The 16,728-nt window shown below is 44.0% G+C and overlaps 1 protein-coding gene across 1 annotated transcript in view; it reads left to right on the top strand.

The window, feature by feature from the left end:
• Positions 1-9,193: 9,193 nt before the first annotated feature.
• Positions 9,194-16,728, top strand: part of HNRNPLL (heterogeneous nuclear ribonucleoprotein L like) — a gene marked incomplete at its 5' end in the record, with an annotated part of 31,626 nt that continues 24,091 nt past the window's right edge. The window contains one exon of the mRNA XM_084792391.1: positions 9,194-9,553. Within this exon, the coding sequence (XP_084648517.1) occupies positions 9,194-9,553 (360 nt within the window). The remainder of the gene's footprint in view (positions 9,554-16,728) is intronic.

The following is a 16,728-nucleotide window of genomic DNA, read 5'->3' as shown; positions in this document are numbered from 1 at the left end:
TCAAACAGCATACAAAGACACCAGCCTGTAGCTCCAAGCAATCTAATTCCCTTCCCTTAGGCTCACCATAGATATATGCCTGGTAAAGACTAAACTTATCAAAACTAGGCTGGAGAGATGGCCCAGCCACCAAAGGCTGGGGTCCAGCCAAACTATAACTGGGAGATCTCAGAATAAACTACATTGGCAAAATAGTGTGTCCCTCCCATGTAACATGAACTGTGCGGGCTAAGTGAGGTATGAAGCTACTCATAAAAATCATCCAGACACCTGACGCTTCCAGCCCCGCTACTCAGCCATCTCTTACAGTGCTGTGTATGGTAGATACTAACTCGGAGCAGATCTGTATTCTAGAAGACAGAAGACAGAGAAGACATCAAGGACTGTTCAAACAAATGATGCAGATATTCCAATGGCCCTGAACTTTGTCATGTGCCATATCTAGCTGGAAGGGAGGCTGGCAAACACAGTCTCAAGCTAGGAAGTCCTATCCCTAGAAGGATCTAGCAGCACAACAGAATGGGAGACATGATTTCACAGATGAGGGGAGGGTTGTCTAAGAACCAGTTAATTTATAGGAGCGAGAGAGTTTGAGAACACAGACTACATCAACTAACTAGGGCTCCCAGCAGCTCACAGAGACTGAAGTGGCAACTATGAAGCCTGCATAGACACTCTGCAATTATGTTACGGTTGTTACCTTGGTGCTTTTGAGTAACTCCAAACAGTGGTTGTGAGGGGGTCTTTGATTCATTTGCCTGCTCTTAGGACCCTTTTCTTCCTCCTGGGTTGCCTTGCCCAGCCCTGACAAGAGGACTTGTGCCTAATCTTACTGAAGTTGTTATGCTGTGCTCAATTGCTATCCCTGGGAGGCATGCTTTTTTTTTTTTCTCAAGGGAAACAGGAGGAGGCGTGGATCTGGGGGAGAGGAGAAGTGTGGTACTGAGAGGAAGAGAGGGAAGGGATACTGCAGTTGGGATGTATTATAAAAGAAGGAAAACCAAATCAATTCTTAGTGGCGCAGAGTGGCACATGCCTATAATCAGGCATTTGGGAGGCAGGAGGATTAGGAATTCAAGGCCAGTCTTGGCTATATAGGGAGTTTGAGGCCCGTTTGGGCTATGTGGGACCCTGTCTCAAAACCAAACCAAACCAAACTTACCAACCACCACCACCACCACCAAACTTAATTCACAAGGCATCAGTGATGTTAATTGGATTATGAGTCATTACATCTGTCTCAGTAACAAACTGTTATCCCTGTATCTCCAAAGTGTCAGAAGGTAAGTAAACAGCTATTAGCGGAGACCTGAGTTCCAGCCGTCTTATTTCTAGAAATTTCTTGAATGCATTCTCTGCTTTAAAGTTGAGTTTTTAAGATTGAGGTTGGCAGTCTGGCAGTCATTAGGCAATCTATCCTTTCACTGTAACACTGGGCTGAAGTAATCTAAAGCTGAAAAATAGGTAAAATTGTCTTTGACAATGTCTGCTTTCTTCACTCAACACTTGGTGCTTCTATGTGTCTACTGATGGGGTGTGGCTGCAGATGTGTTCTCTCTCTAGCTTTGTGCCTCTCAGAAGCATCTACAGTGTGCCCATCATGTTTGTTGGGCCACATGGTATGATTCTGCAGCTCCCTGATCAAGGACAGTGTCTTTCAGGACTGTGTCCAGATGATTCTAGGTACAGAAGCTTTGCTTTCTTAGTAATCCTACTTTTCTAATTCAGAGGTTACTACATCAGTATTCTTAATTGTTGTTGTTGCTGTTGTTTTGAGATGGGGGTCTCACTGTGTAGCCCTTGTTGGCCTAGAACTCGCTGTGTAGGCTAAGCTAACCTTGAACTCACAGAAATCTTCCTGCCTCTGCCCCCTGAGTGCTGGAAGTACAGGTGTGTACCACCTCACCAGGCTGTATTGTAATGAACTTCCCTCCCTCCTCTCTTTCTTTCTTTCCTTCTTTTCTTCTTTCTTTGAGGCAGCGTCTCTCTACATAACCCTAGATGTCCTGAAACTCTCTATGTAGACCAGGCTGTCCTTCAACTCAGAGATCTGCCTGCCTGTTTCTGGCTCCTGAGTGCTGGGATTAAATAAAAGCATGTGTCTGGCCTGACGTGGTAGCACACGCCTTTTTAATCCCAGCACTCGGGAGGCAGAAGCAGGCACATTGCTGTGAGTTCCAGGCCAGCCTGGTCTACAGAGTGAGCCCAGGACAGCCAAGGCTACACAGAGAAACCTTGTCTGGAAAAACAAAATAAATAAATAAAAAACAAATAAGCCTTGTGCCTCTATGACCAAGTCTCCAGTCAGCGTTCTTATTCTCTGAGTGCTTCGCTACTCTAATTTAAAACAGCTGAAATGATTCCTGTTAAACTGCACTTGGCCTGAAACAGTTGACTTTGTATTCTATCAAGACTGCTCATGCCCCATTGTGGTGACTCCCACCCGTAACCCTAGCACTCACTCAGGAGACAGAGGCAGGAAAAATGCCACAAATTGGAGGTCAGCCCAGCACAAAGAGACCCCAGGCCAGCCTGGGTTGCAGAGTAAGACCCTGTCTCAACTAACAATGACAGCAACCCAACACAACTTCAAAAACAAACAAACAAAGTGGTTTATCTTTGGCTGGATAAGGACTGTTAAGATTGTTTCTGAAAGTGTGTGTGTGTGTGTGTGTGTGTGTTCCTGCTCACACACGATTACATGTGTGGATATTAGAGGACAGTTTGGTTGGCTTTCTTCTTCCACCATATGGTCCATGGGTCAGGTGGTCAGGCCTGATGAAAAGCACCTTTACCCAATGAATCACTGGCCCTAAAAGACTTTTTTTAAAACTCTAATCTCCTGTCTGTCTATCTACGTATCTATGTATGTATGCATCTATCATAATCTATATCTATCATATCTATGTATCTATCATCTATCTATCTCGATAGATAACTAGATATCTATTAGTTTTTCAAGACAGAGTTCTGTGTACTCCTGGCTATCCTGGACTCACTCTGTAGACCAGGCTGGCCTCAAACTCACATGAATTCGCATGCCTCTGCCTCCCAAGTACTGGGATTAAAGGCGTAATCCATGGTTTGCAGCTGAGACAGGGTTTCTCTGGGTAGCCCTCAAACTCTGAGGTCTGCCTTGAACTCAAATCCCTCTTGAGTGTTGGGATTAAAGGCTAATGACACCACTATTAGACAAGGGCTTTTTACTTTTGAGAACATTCATAACTGGCTTTTTATTTTTATTTTTATTTTTTATTTTTTCGAGACAGGGTTTCTCTGTGTACCTCTGGCTGTCCTGGACTCACTTTGTAGATCAGGCTGGCCTCAAAATCATAGCGATCCACCTGCCTCTGCCTCCCCAGTGGTGGGATTAAAGGTGTGTGCCACCATGCCCAACCTGGCTTTTTTTTTTTTTAATAATGCTTCTTGTGGGGCTGGGAAGATGGCTCAGCGGTTAAGAGCACTGACTAGGAGCTGAGAATGGTGGCACATCCTTTAATCCCAACACTTGGGAGGCAGAGGCAGGTCAATTGCTGTGAGTTCAAGGCCAGCCCGGTCTACAAAGTGAATCCAAGACAGCCAAGCAGCCAAGGCTTCATAGAGAAACCTTGTCTTGAACAGCACCCCCCCCCCAACAAAAAGAGCACTGGCTGGTCTTTCAAAGGACCTAGGTTCAATTTCCAGCACGCACATGAGAGCTCACAATTGTTTATAACTCCAATATCAAAGCACTTGGTGCTCTTTTGGCCTCTGTAGGCCCCAGGCTTGATTGTGGGGCACAGATGTACATGCAGGCAAAACACTCACAGACATAAAAATGAAAAAACAAACAAACAAAAACTGCCTCTTATATGCTTAATTCCAATTGTTTTACTGATTTAAGTCATACACACTTTAATCTACCTAGAGCACAAAAGGAACCATGTCTGTTTAGTTATTTAAATAAATGAGTACTTTCACATAACTTATGTTGAATATTGTTACCTAAGAAACTATGTTTCAGTCTTTGAGATATCTAAACACACATAATTTTCATCCCTTTCGTGTAATTTGGGATGTTGGGGGCAAGGTCTTGTACAGCCCAGGCTGGCCCCTAAGTCTCTCTGTAGCCAAAGTGTGATGGCTGAAAGAAACTCCATTTTATGGTAGGCATCCTTCTTGGTAGTGGTTATCCGTTTGTCTCTGAAGCCGGTCTCTGAGAAGTAAGTTCCCAGTAACGCTGACTCTCTGACCCCACCCAAAAATATACAGCTGTGACTATCTACTCGTTAAGCTAGGACTAACTGTTTTTTTTTTCCTTCTGTAATTTGCTTTTGCAGATTTATTGATTTAAAGAGCAAATATGACCACTCGTTGTGATATTGGGCAACAAGAGTCGAGGGCAAATCTAATAGCTCACTGGTGTTACTAAAATATAATTGTTTTAAATTAAAGGTGGCCTATTATACTCTGGTTTGTGGGTGAGGAAAGTATTGTAACTGTTGGAGTTGGGGGAAGAAAACTGCGATAAAAGAAACAACTACATAATTCTGATTGGAGTCTGTACTGTTGGGCCTGGAAAGATGGCTCACTGGTAAAGAACACTGGGTACTTTTTCAGAAGACCCCAGGTCAATTCCCAGCACCTACACGGTGGCAGCTCACACTTCTCTGTAACTCCAATCCCAGGGATTCTGACACCTTCCTATAGGTACACATTCAGGCAAAACACCAATCAATCATTTCTGTTTTGATTTAAGTGATCTTTATCATATTCTGAATTGCCCAACCAGGAGATTCAAAGACAGCAAGAACCAAAAAGAGAGCTATAAAAACCTAAGTCAAAAAAAAAAAAAAAAAAAAAAAAGATGGAAAGCTGGGTGTGATGGCCTCTGTGAGTTCGAGGCCAGCCTGGTCTACAAAACAAGTCTAGGACACCCAAAGCTACACAGCGAAACCTTGTCTCGAAAAACCAAAACCAAATCAAACCAAATGAAAACAAAACAAAACAAAACAAAACCTTCGGTTACCACCTGCCCTTTGCTATGTAGCCTAGGATGTCTTTGAACTATTGATCCCCTGCCCTGCTTTACCTCCCAAGTGCTTCTGTACCATTCTTGGCTATAAAATTATCTTTCTAACATTTAAAGTACTCCCAAATTGACACGTCAGAGGGAAAAGTAGAAATAATTTAAATATTATTTCTAAAGTTAAGGGGAAATGTCTATAATGTATTCCGAAAACCTGAATTTTATCATCTGGCATATGAGTGAGCAGTTTTAAAGGCAATTTCATTTTTTTGAAGATTTATCACAGACTCTCCCCTCCGGTGAGAGAGTCTCATTATGTAGAAGAGGCTGACCTCAAACTCTGGATTCAGACTCCTGAGTGCTGGCATTCTGGCTTTCATCGCCACGGCCCCCCTCAGTTTGTTTGTGCTCCCACATACTCTAGGCAAACACTCTAGCATTGAGTTTTATCTCCAGCATGTTCAGTTTTTTTTTTTTTGAGAGAGGGTTTTACCTTATAGCCTTGGACAACTAGAACTTACAACGTAGACCAGCAGTTCTCAACTTGTGCGTCTCGATCCCTTTGAGGGTCAAATGACCCTTTGACAGGGGTGGGATATCAGATAGCTGCATATCAGATTCCTTATGACTCATAGCAGTGGCAAAATTACAGTTATCAAGTAGCAACAAAAATAATTTCATGGTTGGGGTCACCACATCATGAGGAACTGTAGTAAAGGGTCGCAGCATTAGGAGAGTTGCTATTCGTTGTTGTAGACCAACGAGGCTGGCCTTGAACTCAGGGGTCCATTTGCCTTTGCTTCCTGAATCCGGGCATTAAAGATGTGCGCCACCATCTCAGCCCCAGACCTTTTCTTTTAATCCATCCAAATACTGTGGCAGAAGTGGAGCCCCCACACAGATGTGCACAACTCTCGAAAGCGTATACCACTGTGGTTACACTTGATTACCCTTAGAGTTAATATTGCCTCAGGCACTTCCTGTATGGTGCAGTCTTCTTGAACAGCAACTTTTCCCCATAACTAACCAAAGTCTGATTGAGTAAAAGGGACAAGTTGCAATACTTGTTCCAAGTGACTTGTGTCAAAGTAAGAGAAAGGTCCCAGAAACAGAGTGCTCTGGATTCAATAGCATTTTGCAGAAGTGGATGTTCTGAATAGCTAGGTTTCATGTAAAACACGTGGCCTTGCCCTAAAACTTCTCTCCTGCTCCAGTCTTCTGGAAAGTTGCTTGAAGGCTTATTGAAGTTTTACAGGAGCTCAGGCATCAAGCGAAGAGTTTTGTGTATTCAATGAAATAGCCACAATGTTGAAAATGGAGTTTGGGTATGAAAATCCCACAATTTGTAGCTCCATCTCAAATGATGTAGGGATCAGACAGTGGTGATGCTCTTCAACAAAATGCTATGTGGTATCAGGTGTTTGACCATTCAGCAGTGTTTCAGCTTGTAGACAGGTCATTCAGCAACAGGACTCAGGTGGAAGAGGCAAGCACATCTCTGAGTTCTAAGGCAGGCTGGTCTACAAAGTGAGTCCAGTACAACCAAGGTGATACAGAAAAACCCTGTTTGGAAAAAAAAATGCAAAAAAACAAAAACAAAAACAACAAAATTCAGGGCTTTGAAAATTTAAAATGTTCTAAGAGGTATTTAGAATATTGTATAGCCAAATGCGGTGGTGCATGCCTTTGATCTCAGCACTTGGGGAGGTGGGGGCAGGCGGATTGCTGTTGAGTTTGAGGCCAGCCTGGTTTTCAAAGAGAGTTCCAGGATAGCCAGGGCTATTACATAGATAAACCCTGTCTTGAAAAACAAAACAAAGCAAAGCAAAACAAAACAAGCAAACAAACAAACAAAAAACCACCTCCACCAACCCCACAAAAAGAGAAAGAAATGCTTTCCAATTGGGTCTAAAAGCTCATCAAAGTATCTACCCTTAGCCAGGCCATTGGTGGTACATGCTTTTAATCCCAGCACTCAGGAAGCAAAGGCAGGCTCTTGAGTCCGAGGCCAGCCTGGTCTACAGAGTGAATTCCAGGACAGCCCATCTCAGAAAAAATTGTATAAGTAAGTTCCAGTAAACCTACAATTAAATGTGAATATAGTTTGCTAAGTTCGCCTTCTGAATGAAAATATAAAACAGCCAGGTATGGTAGGTAGTACAGGTGAAGCAAATAGTCAGAATGTCTTCAAAACAAATGAAATACTATCTTTTTTTATTTGTTTGTTCGTTTGCTTGTTTCAGACAGGGTCTTTCTAAATAGCCCTGGCTATGCTGGACTCACTTTGCAGACCAGGCTGGCCTTGAACTAACAGAGCCTGCCACTGGCTCCAAAGTGCTAGGATTAAGGAATGCACCCACAACACTCAGTTTTTTATTTTATCTTAAAGAAAAATAATTTAAAAAGTTAATTTCCTGGGGACTGGCGAGATGGCTCAGAGGTTGAGAGCACTGGCTGAGTTCAATTCCCAGCAACCATATCCACCTATACACCATCTCACAACCATCTATAATGAGATCTGGTGCGCTCTTCTGGTGTACAGGCACACATGCAGGCAGAACACTGTATACATAATAAATCAATCTTTAAAATTAATTTCCCAATTCTACAATTCCATCTTTACTTAAAAAAAAAAACTATTTTGGTGCTGGGCATTCAACCCAAGGAGCTCAACTTCCAGTGAGCTGTGTTTGTAGCTCTCTCTACTTTAAAAATATGTTGGAAACTACTCACTTAACAGGAAGAAAGTTTTCCTGGCAAAGAAGGTACAATCTATCCCTCTTTCTGGGTCTTTGTTGCTACTATAAAAATGGCAAAGAGCCAGGAGTAGTGGTGATTACTTTTACGCCCAGAATGAGGGCAGCAGGGACAGCCAGATTGCTGTGAGTTTGAGGGCAGCCTGGACGACGTAGAAAGTTCCAGGGGCGGGGCGGGGCGGGGTGTAGTGTACTTGAACTGGATTACCAAGATGAAAGTACACACTTCCCATCCTTAAGCACACTAATTTTTAACATCTAGAGATAGGTATTAAAAGGCCTTTCCGAAAACCAAACAACTAAAACCTTCCAACAGTCCTCAGGCTTCACAGAGGAAGTGAGTGAGCTGTGGGCCGGGAACCAACAGAACTGTGACACACCGTTTGTTTCCTATTTCGGAGAACTAAGGACAGTGAAATGGATCATGCAGAACAGTGGCAATGAGGGGTTTTAGCTGAAGGTTGAGAACGGGTTAACTGCGGCCAGGTACTTGGATAAATAAGTGTACATCTGCGGCCAAGAGTCCGGCTTGCAGATAACCTATGCCACACGCGGGGGGGGGGGGTCTGCGTGGCTCATCTCGCTGACTCGCCACCTTCAGTAATGGCTAACAGCCGTTGTCCAATATTTTGTTAGTGCGCAGAGCCCACGCACTTTGATAACATTTTGCACGCGCACTTTTAGGGCCCTGCCGGGTAGGTGTGCGGAGATTCTCGCGGTTCCCCTCGTCTTTGTAAAAGATGAAGAGAAGCATTCAAATTAGCGGGAAGGCGGTTAACACCCACAGCCCCGATTCTGCAGAACGCACCGCCGCTCGCCAGATTTACCGGGTACGCACGTCGCCGAGGCGAGGGCCTAACAGCGCTAACTGCCGCGGGCCCCGGCCCCGCCCCCCCGCTCAACCGCTGCAGAGCCGCGCGCAGCAGGCGTTGCGCTACCGGGAGCGAAGCCCGGCGAGGGTCCAGGCTGGATTTTTGACGAACAGCTCCTTCAGCCAATTGGAAGCCAGATGGACTTTCCCCTCTGCCAATAGGAAGCGGAACTTCGGCTCGGGGGGGCGGGAACGCTTGGGCTGAGGATTCGATCCCGCCCGGCGGCAGTCGAGGCGGGGGTGGAGGCTCCGCCTGAGCGGCGGGGAGCGGATTAGGGAGGAGGGAAGACCGGAAGCTACGGCTCCGGCCCCATCCATACTTTCGCGTTCCCCCTGAGGCTGGGAGCCGAGAAGCTGGCTGAGGGAGAGGCTGGGGCCCGGCTGGGAGATAAAGGGAAGCGTCCCCTCAGCCCGCGCTCCCTCCTCAGCCACGGGCTCCTGGAGCGCGCCGCGGAGGACTCCGGGGCCGCACAGACCCGCGCTGAGGAGGCGCAGCCCGCGGCGGGGACCGAGCGACGACATCTGAGGCCCGTATCCCACGCCGTCTCCAGCGCCGCCATGTCCTCCACCTCCTCCTCCTCCCCCAAGGAGGAGACGTACGACGAGGACCGGGAGTTCGAGAGCCAGGCCAAGCGCCTCAAGACCGAGGAGGGAGAGATCGTCTACTCGGCCGAGGAGAGCGAGAATCGCCAGGAAGCGACGCCTCAGGCGGGGAGCGATAGCGACAGCGGCGGCGGCGGCGAAGGAGGCAGCGGCGGCGGCCGCGGCGACGGAGAAGAAGGCGACGGCGGAGAAGAAGGCGAAGGCGACGAAGGCGACGGCGAGGAAGGCGACGAAGGCGACGGCGATGAAGGCGGCAGCGGAGGCGGCGGCGAAGGCGGCAGCGGCGGCGGCCCTCGAAGCATGCCCCAGTCCTCGGTAACAAAGCGCGCGCCCCGTCCCCTCCCGCAGGGCCGGGCGGCCGGGTTCGACCTGGCTGCACCCCACCCCACCCCACCCCACCCCACCGTCTTCCCCTCTTCTGCTGCGTGGACGCCGAGCGTGTCGTTGCGGGGACTCGGGTTTTACTGTTTGCTTATTGCATAAGTTTCCCGAAATCCTGACGGCGAATGCCGGCTTGGAATTGGGGGTGTCGGGCCTCTCGGAGCCGGCAGCGGGGCCCTGAATTTAGGGAGGGTCGCGGGTGGGGCGGGGGCGGGGGCGGGTGTCGCTTCCGCCCCGGGAGGCAGTGCCGCGCGCCCTCGGCGGGACCAGCTCTTTGTTAGGTGAGCGGCTCTGGCTCGGGGGCTGTGCTGGGACCCAGGCTGGTTACAGCATCCTCACGCTGGCCACCATCCCGGGAAGGCTTTCAAGGGCCTGGTCTCCAGGAAAGCAGCTACTAAATGGCGAATTACGCCTCCATGCCCTCCCTAAAACTCTAGCTCCCTTGCTAGATTAACTTTTTCTTTCTTTTAAAAAGTAAAAAGTCTTGGTGGGCATGGAGTCCATACACGCTGGGCTACCCCACCCCACCCCCCCTTTTTGGGTGGTGGTGGTGGCGGCTCAAGATAGTTTTAACTTACGAAATGTTGCAAATATGTGGGCAGGTGTTACAAATATGTGTCCGTGTTTTCAAGTAAAACGTTTTCAGATGTCTTGAGTTCTTCATTGGTAGTGTCCTTGTTCATTCAAGTTTGTCCCCACAGAAGAAGGAAATGAATTCAGAGCTGTATTAAACCCATTCTTTGAATCATCCTTTATCAGTAATGTTAGCTAGAGACCTAAGGAATGTCGACAGTGTAACCCACTGCCTCAGTTTCATGGAGAGTTTAAGGAAACAAAGTGATCCGAATGGTTTTGTCCCCTTTGGAGCCCTTAAACTGTCTTGGTGACTTAAAGATAGTCTTTAAACACAATACGTTTGACAGAAAATCTTATCGCACGTTTACCAAGTTATACACATCTTCCAACATTAAGATGTTTCAACCTTTTTAATCAGAGGCAACTTATTTGTTTGAATTTTTACTGGTTCCGCTTAAATTAAAAAGAAAAACAATTTAAAAGTTAAATGTGTTGGTATATAACAAGTGCCCATGTCAGCCTCATAATTTGGATCTGTTGGTCAGTTTACAAGTAGTTAGATTGTGAGTCAGAGTCTGGCCCTCCACTCAAGAGCACTGTGTGGATGAGCCCTTTCTTCGACCGTGTGCATCAGAGCATGTTCGTGTGGAGATCAGAGCACAGCTATATTTCCATCATGTGAGTCCTGGAGGTTGAACCTCGGTCATTGGCAGCAGTGACCACCTGAGCCATCTCACTCTCCCAGTTTGAATTTTTATGTAAAAATTCTGACAATTAGATGTGATGGTAAATGTGACTCTTGTTTTTGTTTGATTTTTGAGACAGAATTCCTCTGTAACTAAGCCCTGGCTGTCCTTGTAGACCAGGCTGGGCTCCAACTCGCAGAGATACACTTGATTCTGCCTCCTGAGTGCTGGGATTACAGGCATGTACCACCCGACAGGATTTTTTTTTTTCTTTCTTGCTGTAGCTGTTCTAACAACGGATTCTTAGCCTTTTGGCCAGGATCAGGTATAATTTCTTTGCATTTAGTTGGTATTTTTAGATCTTTTTTTTTTCTTTCTTATTTTGGTATTTCAAAAAAAGTTACATAAGTCAAGCAGTGAAAACAGCATTGGACAAAGGCTTGAGGTAGTAGATCAGGAGTCTAGTCTTAGCATACAATTTTTGTGACCTTGAGAAAGTCAGTTAACCCTTGAGTTTTTTTAGTCTGTAAAATATGAAAGTTGAACTGTACATGCTTTCCTTACTTGAATCTGTAGTTAATTAATACAGCTTTTAAATGACCAAGGCAGGAGCTAATGTATGTAGTTATAAATTCAAGTTCATCTTTCTGTGGTCAGGGTGAGCTGCTTTCATTTAACTGCCTAACTGGAGCTAGGGTTGTAGGTTGATGTCAGCAGTGGTTCACCTGACTAGCATGTGCAACTTTCTTTCTTTTTTTTTTTTTTAAGACAGAGTTTCTATGTTATCTTGGCTGTCCTGGACTCGTTTTGTAAACCAGGCTGGCCTCAAACTCACAGCGATCCCCCTGCCTCTGCCTCCAGAGTGCTGGGATTAAAGGTGTTCACCACCACTAGGCCCAGCTCACAGGTGTAACTTTTTGACCCTACTGACACTCCTCTCCAATAAATTAATTTGTAAATTTAACACTAGGATTGATAGGCTAATGTGAAGTTTAATGAAAACTAATTTTTTTCCATTATCAAATTTTAAAAAATGACTTATGTGGGACTGGAGAGATAGCTCAGTGGTTAAGAGCACTGGCTGCTTATCTGAAGGTCCTAAGTTCAATTCCCAGCAACCACATAGTGGCTTACAACCATCTATAATGGAATCTGATGCCCTTTTCTGTCAGATGCTCTCTTCTGTCCTGTAGGCATACATGCAATAGAGTTATTATGTACATAAATACATAAATTAAAAAATATGACTTAATGTGTATTTGTGTTTTGCCTGCATGTATGCTTGTGTAAAGGTGTCAGATCACTTGGAGCTGTATTACAGGCAGTTGTGAGCTACCATATGGGTGATGGGAATTGGTCCTGGGTCCTCTGGAAGAGCAGCCAGTGCTCTTAATCTCTGAACCATCTTGTGAGCTCCCCTTTTCAATTTTTTTTCTTGCAATTTTCAGTACTATCTTGAAACATTGCAGTTATGAAACTTGTACATAATGAAGGTAGTGAGTGCAGTGCTCCATCATGTTGAAATGTGGTTTTCGTTCAACCGAAGAGTTCAGCCTAACTTCAGTGGTCCTTGGTCTATAGAAGAGATAATCTGTGGTCAAACTGTTAGAGTAAATGCAGATAGGTACAGGATGAACTGTCTTTTCAACTCTAGCTGGAAATTTGTGAAATGAAAAATAAGTTTTAAAGGATTTATTACTGTTTGACTTTTCATGATTTAATAACTAAGTTTAAAAAAGAAAGTGAATAAGAGGAACAGTTAGAGGTTGATCGTTAGCAGCGGTGCCAGTGTTTGAAGGCAGAGAAGTATGGCAGCTGGGTGTGTACCTGCCTGTAACCCAGTTCCCAGCGAGGTAGAGGTGGGGAACTTTGTGTGCAGCCCACTCGAACTATCTGGTGAGTTCTAGAGCAAGACTCTGGAGGAAGGGGAGGAAGGCGAGACTGAGAGATGGGGCCGGATTGAGATTGGTTGATTTGAACAGTTTGCATTAGATAAGGTACTACTCAGTGTTTACTGGTACTTTTCATAGAGCAAAAACTCCCAGGGGTTTTGATTCATTTCATTCCTGAACAAAGCTTTATTATGGAAGTTTATGCCATGTATTATACTTTATTCTTATGGAATAAATAGCATATGATTTTTAAAATCTGTTTTTGAGACAGGGTTTCACTGTATATCCCTGACTGGCCTGGAACTCAATAGAGATCCACCTTCCTCTGCCTCTGTGTGCTGGGATTAAAGGTGTGTGCCACTGTACCTGACCAGTTTATTATTTATTATATATTTGTCTGCAAGTTGTCACTGTGTGTATGCTTAGTGCCCATGAAGATCAGAAGAAGGCTTCAGATCTCCTGGAGCTGGAGTTACAGATGGTTGTCAGCCACCATGTGGTACTGGAAACTCAACCTGGGGCCTCTTCAGAAGCAACAAACGCTAAGCCATGTCTCTAGTTCCCATAAGTAGCATTCTTAAATTTAGCAGGCATAATCTTCAAGTTCATTACTTTTTATATCTTTTTAATTTTAAGAAAAAAACTAGACCGTCACATATCAGGACATCACTTACCAAAACCAGTTTATTTATCAAAAATGAATTGAAATGGAGCGCCAGTTTATTTTGAAGATCAAGTATTTCAAGTATTTACACCAGTGAGTAAACGGATAAATCAAGGATTGAGTGATAGGCAAGCAGTTATAGTTCAGCTATTCAGGAGATTAAGAGTCTGGAGGATAACTGGAGCCTAGGCGATCTAGACCAGGCTGGACAATGTGGTGAAACCGAGTCCAGAAACAAAGCTAAGAGCCAGGTATAGTGGCACATATTTGTAATCTCAGCAGTTCTAATATTCTAAGTGGACATAGGCTGGAGGTTAACCTGAGCTACAGACTCTGTCTCAGAAAACCAAGAAAGGTCAGGGATGTGGTAGCAGTTGGGAAGAGGCAGGATAATTGGTAGTTAATTATCCTCTGGCTTTTTTTTTTTTTTAAAGATTTATTTATTTACTAAGTATACAGTGTTTTGTCTGCATGTATGCCTGCAGGCCAGAAGAGAGCACCAGATCTCATGATAGATGGTTGTGAGCCACCATGTGGTTGCTGGAAATTGAACTCAGGACATTTAGAAGAGCAGCCAGTGCTCTTAACCTCTGAGTCATCTCTTCAGCACTCCAGGATACTTTTAAAATAACAGTAGCAAGAAAATTGCCCAAACAGAAAGCCCCAAAAGGAAAGTAAAAAAAATGCCCAAATAGCCAGAAATCATATAAGTTAGGTAATTTGTTTGCTAATAAGGCAACTATTTAGGGTTTTCAAATTTTAATAAGTAGACTTGTAAGGTAGTTGAACAGTAAGATTGTTGCCCCTAAGACTTCCAAATGAAAGATTACAGCCATATAGAAAAAAGTTTGATTGGCTTGTGAGAATTGTCCTTGAGTGGCTGTTTATTAGCGTGGTTCTGACCAGACAAGCCTCCAGCCTGTAAGTGGGGACCCATTGAGCTTCTATTATACTTTGACCCAATTTGCCTAAAGAAACGATTAAAAAAATGTAAAAGCATGTGCATATTGAAAAGATGTTATTGCTGGGTATATGCACCTGGAATACTACTTTGAGATTGGGAAATAATAGATACAAAAGAAGAGAGCCTAGCTATCAAAACATTGAAATGGAAAAGACTGCTGTAGAAAAAAAGATTTTAAGAAATGATTCCTTAAGCTGGAGAAGACATGATAAAAGTACCTATTAGGTACATAGTCTGGCCTTGAACCATAGATGCTGATGATGTGAGTGATAGAACTGTGGGTATTTGCTACCATATCCAGTTTAGTTGGTATGTAGGTAGGGATTTTCAGTACTGATTTACACTAGTTCTAGGGTGATGTTCTAAGGCTCAGTAGTGGAGTGCTTGTGTAGCATGAGAGAAGCATTGTATTTCTTGATACCACAGCTACATACATACATACCTGATTTTTAGGGTGGGTAAAAGGCTGTGTTGCAGAAGAGTTCAGAAAATGGTAACTTAAGAGTGTTTATGGAGCCATAGAGTATGGTGGCGCACGCCTTAAATCCCCGCACTCTCACTCTGAGATCTGAGTTCAAGGCCAGCCTGGTCTACGAAGTAAGTTCTAGGACAGCCAGGTACACAGAAAAACCCTTTCTCAAAAAACAAAACCAAATCAACCAACCAAATAAACAAACAAAAAAGAAGAGTGTTACTGGTTTGGATATAGATAAATCTGTGTTTGTGAAACTGGGTTTGATTTCCTGCACTGCATAAACAGGGCATTTTGGTCCATATCTATAATCTTAGCAGGAAGATCAGAAGTTCAAGGTCATTTTCTGCTACATAGCATGTTTTGAAGCTTGCCTTGGATGTATGAGAGTTTGTCTTTTACTTATTCATTGTCTTTTTAAAAAATTAATATTTTGGGAGAGAAGAGAGGAGAGAAAAACTATGCCTTGGAGGAAGTGGTAAACTATAGTTTGAAAAGATGAGATCATCAGCTTTTCAATTGGGAGTAACTGGAATTTTAATTTTTTTCTCATTAAAAAGTTTTTTATAAAAAAAAAGTTTTTTATTTCATGTGCATTGGTATTTGCCTGCACATATGTTTGAGGGTGTCAGATCCCCTTGTGTAGGAATTACAGACAGTTATGAGCTGTCATGTGGGTGCTGGGAGTTGAATCTCGTTCCTCTGGGAGAGCAGCTAGTGCTCTTAGCTACTGAGCCATCTTTCCATCCCCTGGAATTTTGATTTTTAAAAAGTGAATGATAGGCCAGGCGGTAGTGGCGCACGCCTTTAATCCCAGTACTTGGGGAGGCAGAGGTAGGTGGGTCGCTGTGAGTTCGAGGCCAGCCTGGTCTACAAGAGTCCAGGACAGCCAAGGCTACACAGAGAGACCCTGTCTGGGGGGGGGGGGGAGGAAAGGTGAATGATAGAAAAGGTTTTGTATTGAAAAGATGATTATGACAGAGTAACATCCTCCTCAGAAATAAGGAGGTTAGTGAGTTCTGGGTTCACCAGGCTACATATTGAGACCCTGTAGACTATATGGGACTATAATTAAAGTTGGAGAAATACCAAGGTAGATAATTTTAAGAATCATAGATTGAGTTGGGAGTAAGGAAGCACAAGGGGTTTGAGAGAAATCACCTTCCCCCCATACATTCTATTTAACATCTAGCTTTTCTAAGTTCTTTTTAAACATTTTTCCTTGACACAATAATAGAGCATACTTATGCAGTACAATTTTCATGTCCCTTGGTGTTTAGGGAATGACTTTGGTGTAGATAATAAGGAATTCTTTTGAGGGATTTTAAAAAGACTGGACTATAATCTATTTTTTGTGAGAAAGACCAGTTTGAAAACTAGCCCCCCCCACTGTATATATCATAGTCATTATCCATGATGGGCAATTCTTAGAGAAAAACTGGCAAAGGTAAAGGCCTCTTCAAAAGTTACTGCCAAGATACAGAAAGAGAGGAGACTCTAGAGACACAAAACTGAATTCGGAACCTGAATTTTATAATAGCCTAAAAAGTGCAGTTAGAAGCCATATGATAGACAGTTGGAGAAATATGAAATAGACAGACCGATAGGTTTACCTCACCAAATTATTTTTGTCTTAGGAAAATGTGAAAGGTTGTGTAAAAGATGATCATTATTGTTAGGAATGTTGAGCTATTTGGGGATGAAAGAGGAAGATGCCCACAACCCTGTTTCTTGTAGTTTAAGGGGAAAATGTCTATCTATCCAGATATAAAATGCAGGGGGACAAATAATATTGAGGGTTTTTTGTTTGTTTTTTGGTTTTTTGAGACAGAATTTCTGTATGTAGCAGTTCTCG

The sequence above is a fragment of the Acomys minous genome (genome assembly GCF_964271855.1).
Source record: "Acomys minous genome assembly, chromosome: 8".
Classification (NCBI taxonomy): Eukaryota; Metazoa; Chordata; class Mammalia; order Rodentia; family Muridae; genus Acomys; species Acomys minous.
Note: the sequence above shows the minus strand (reverse complement) of the source record. Positions and strands in the feature narration are given on the sequence as shown.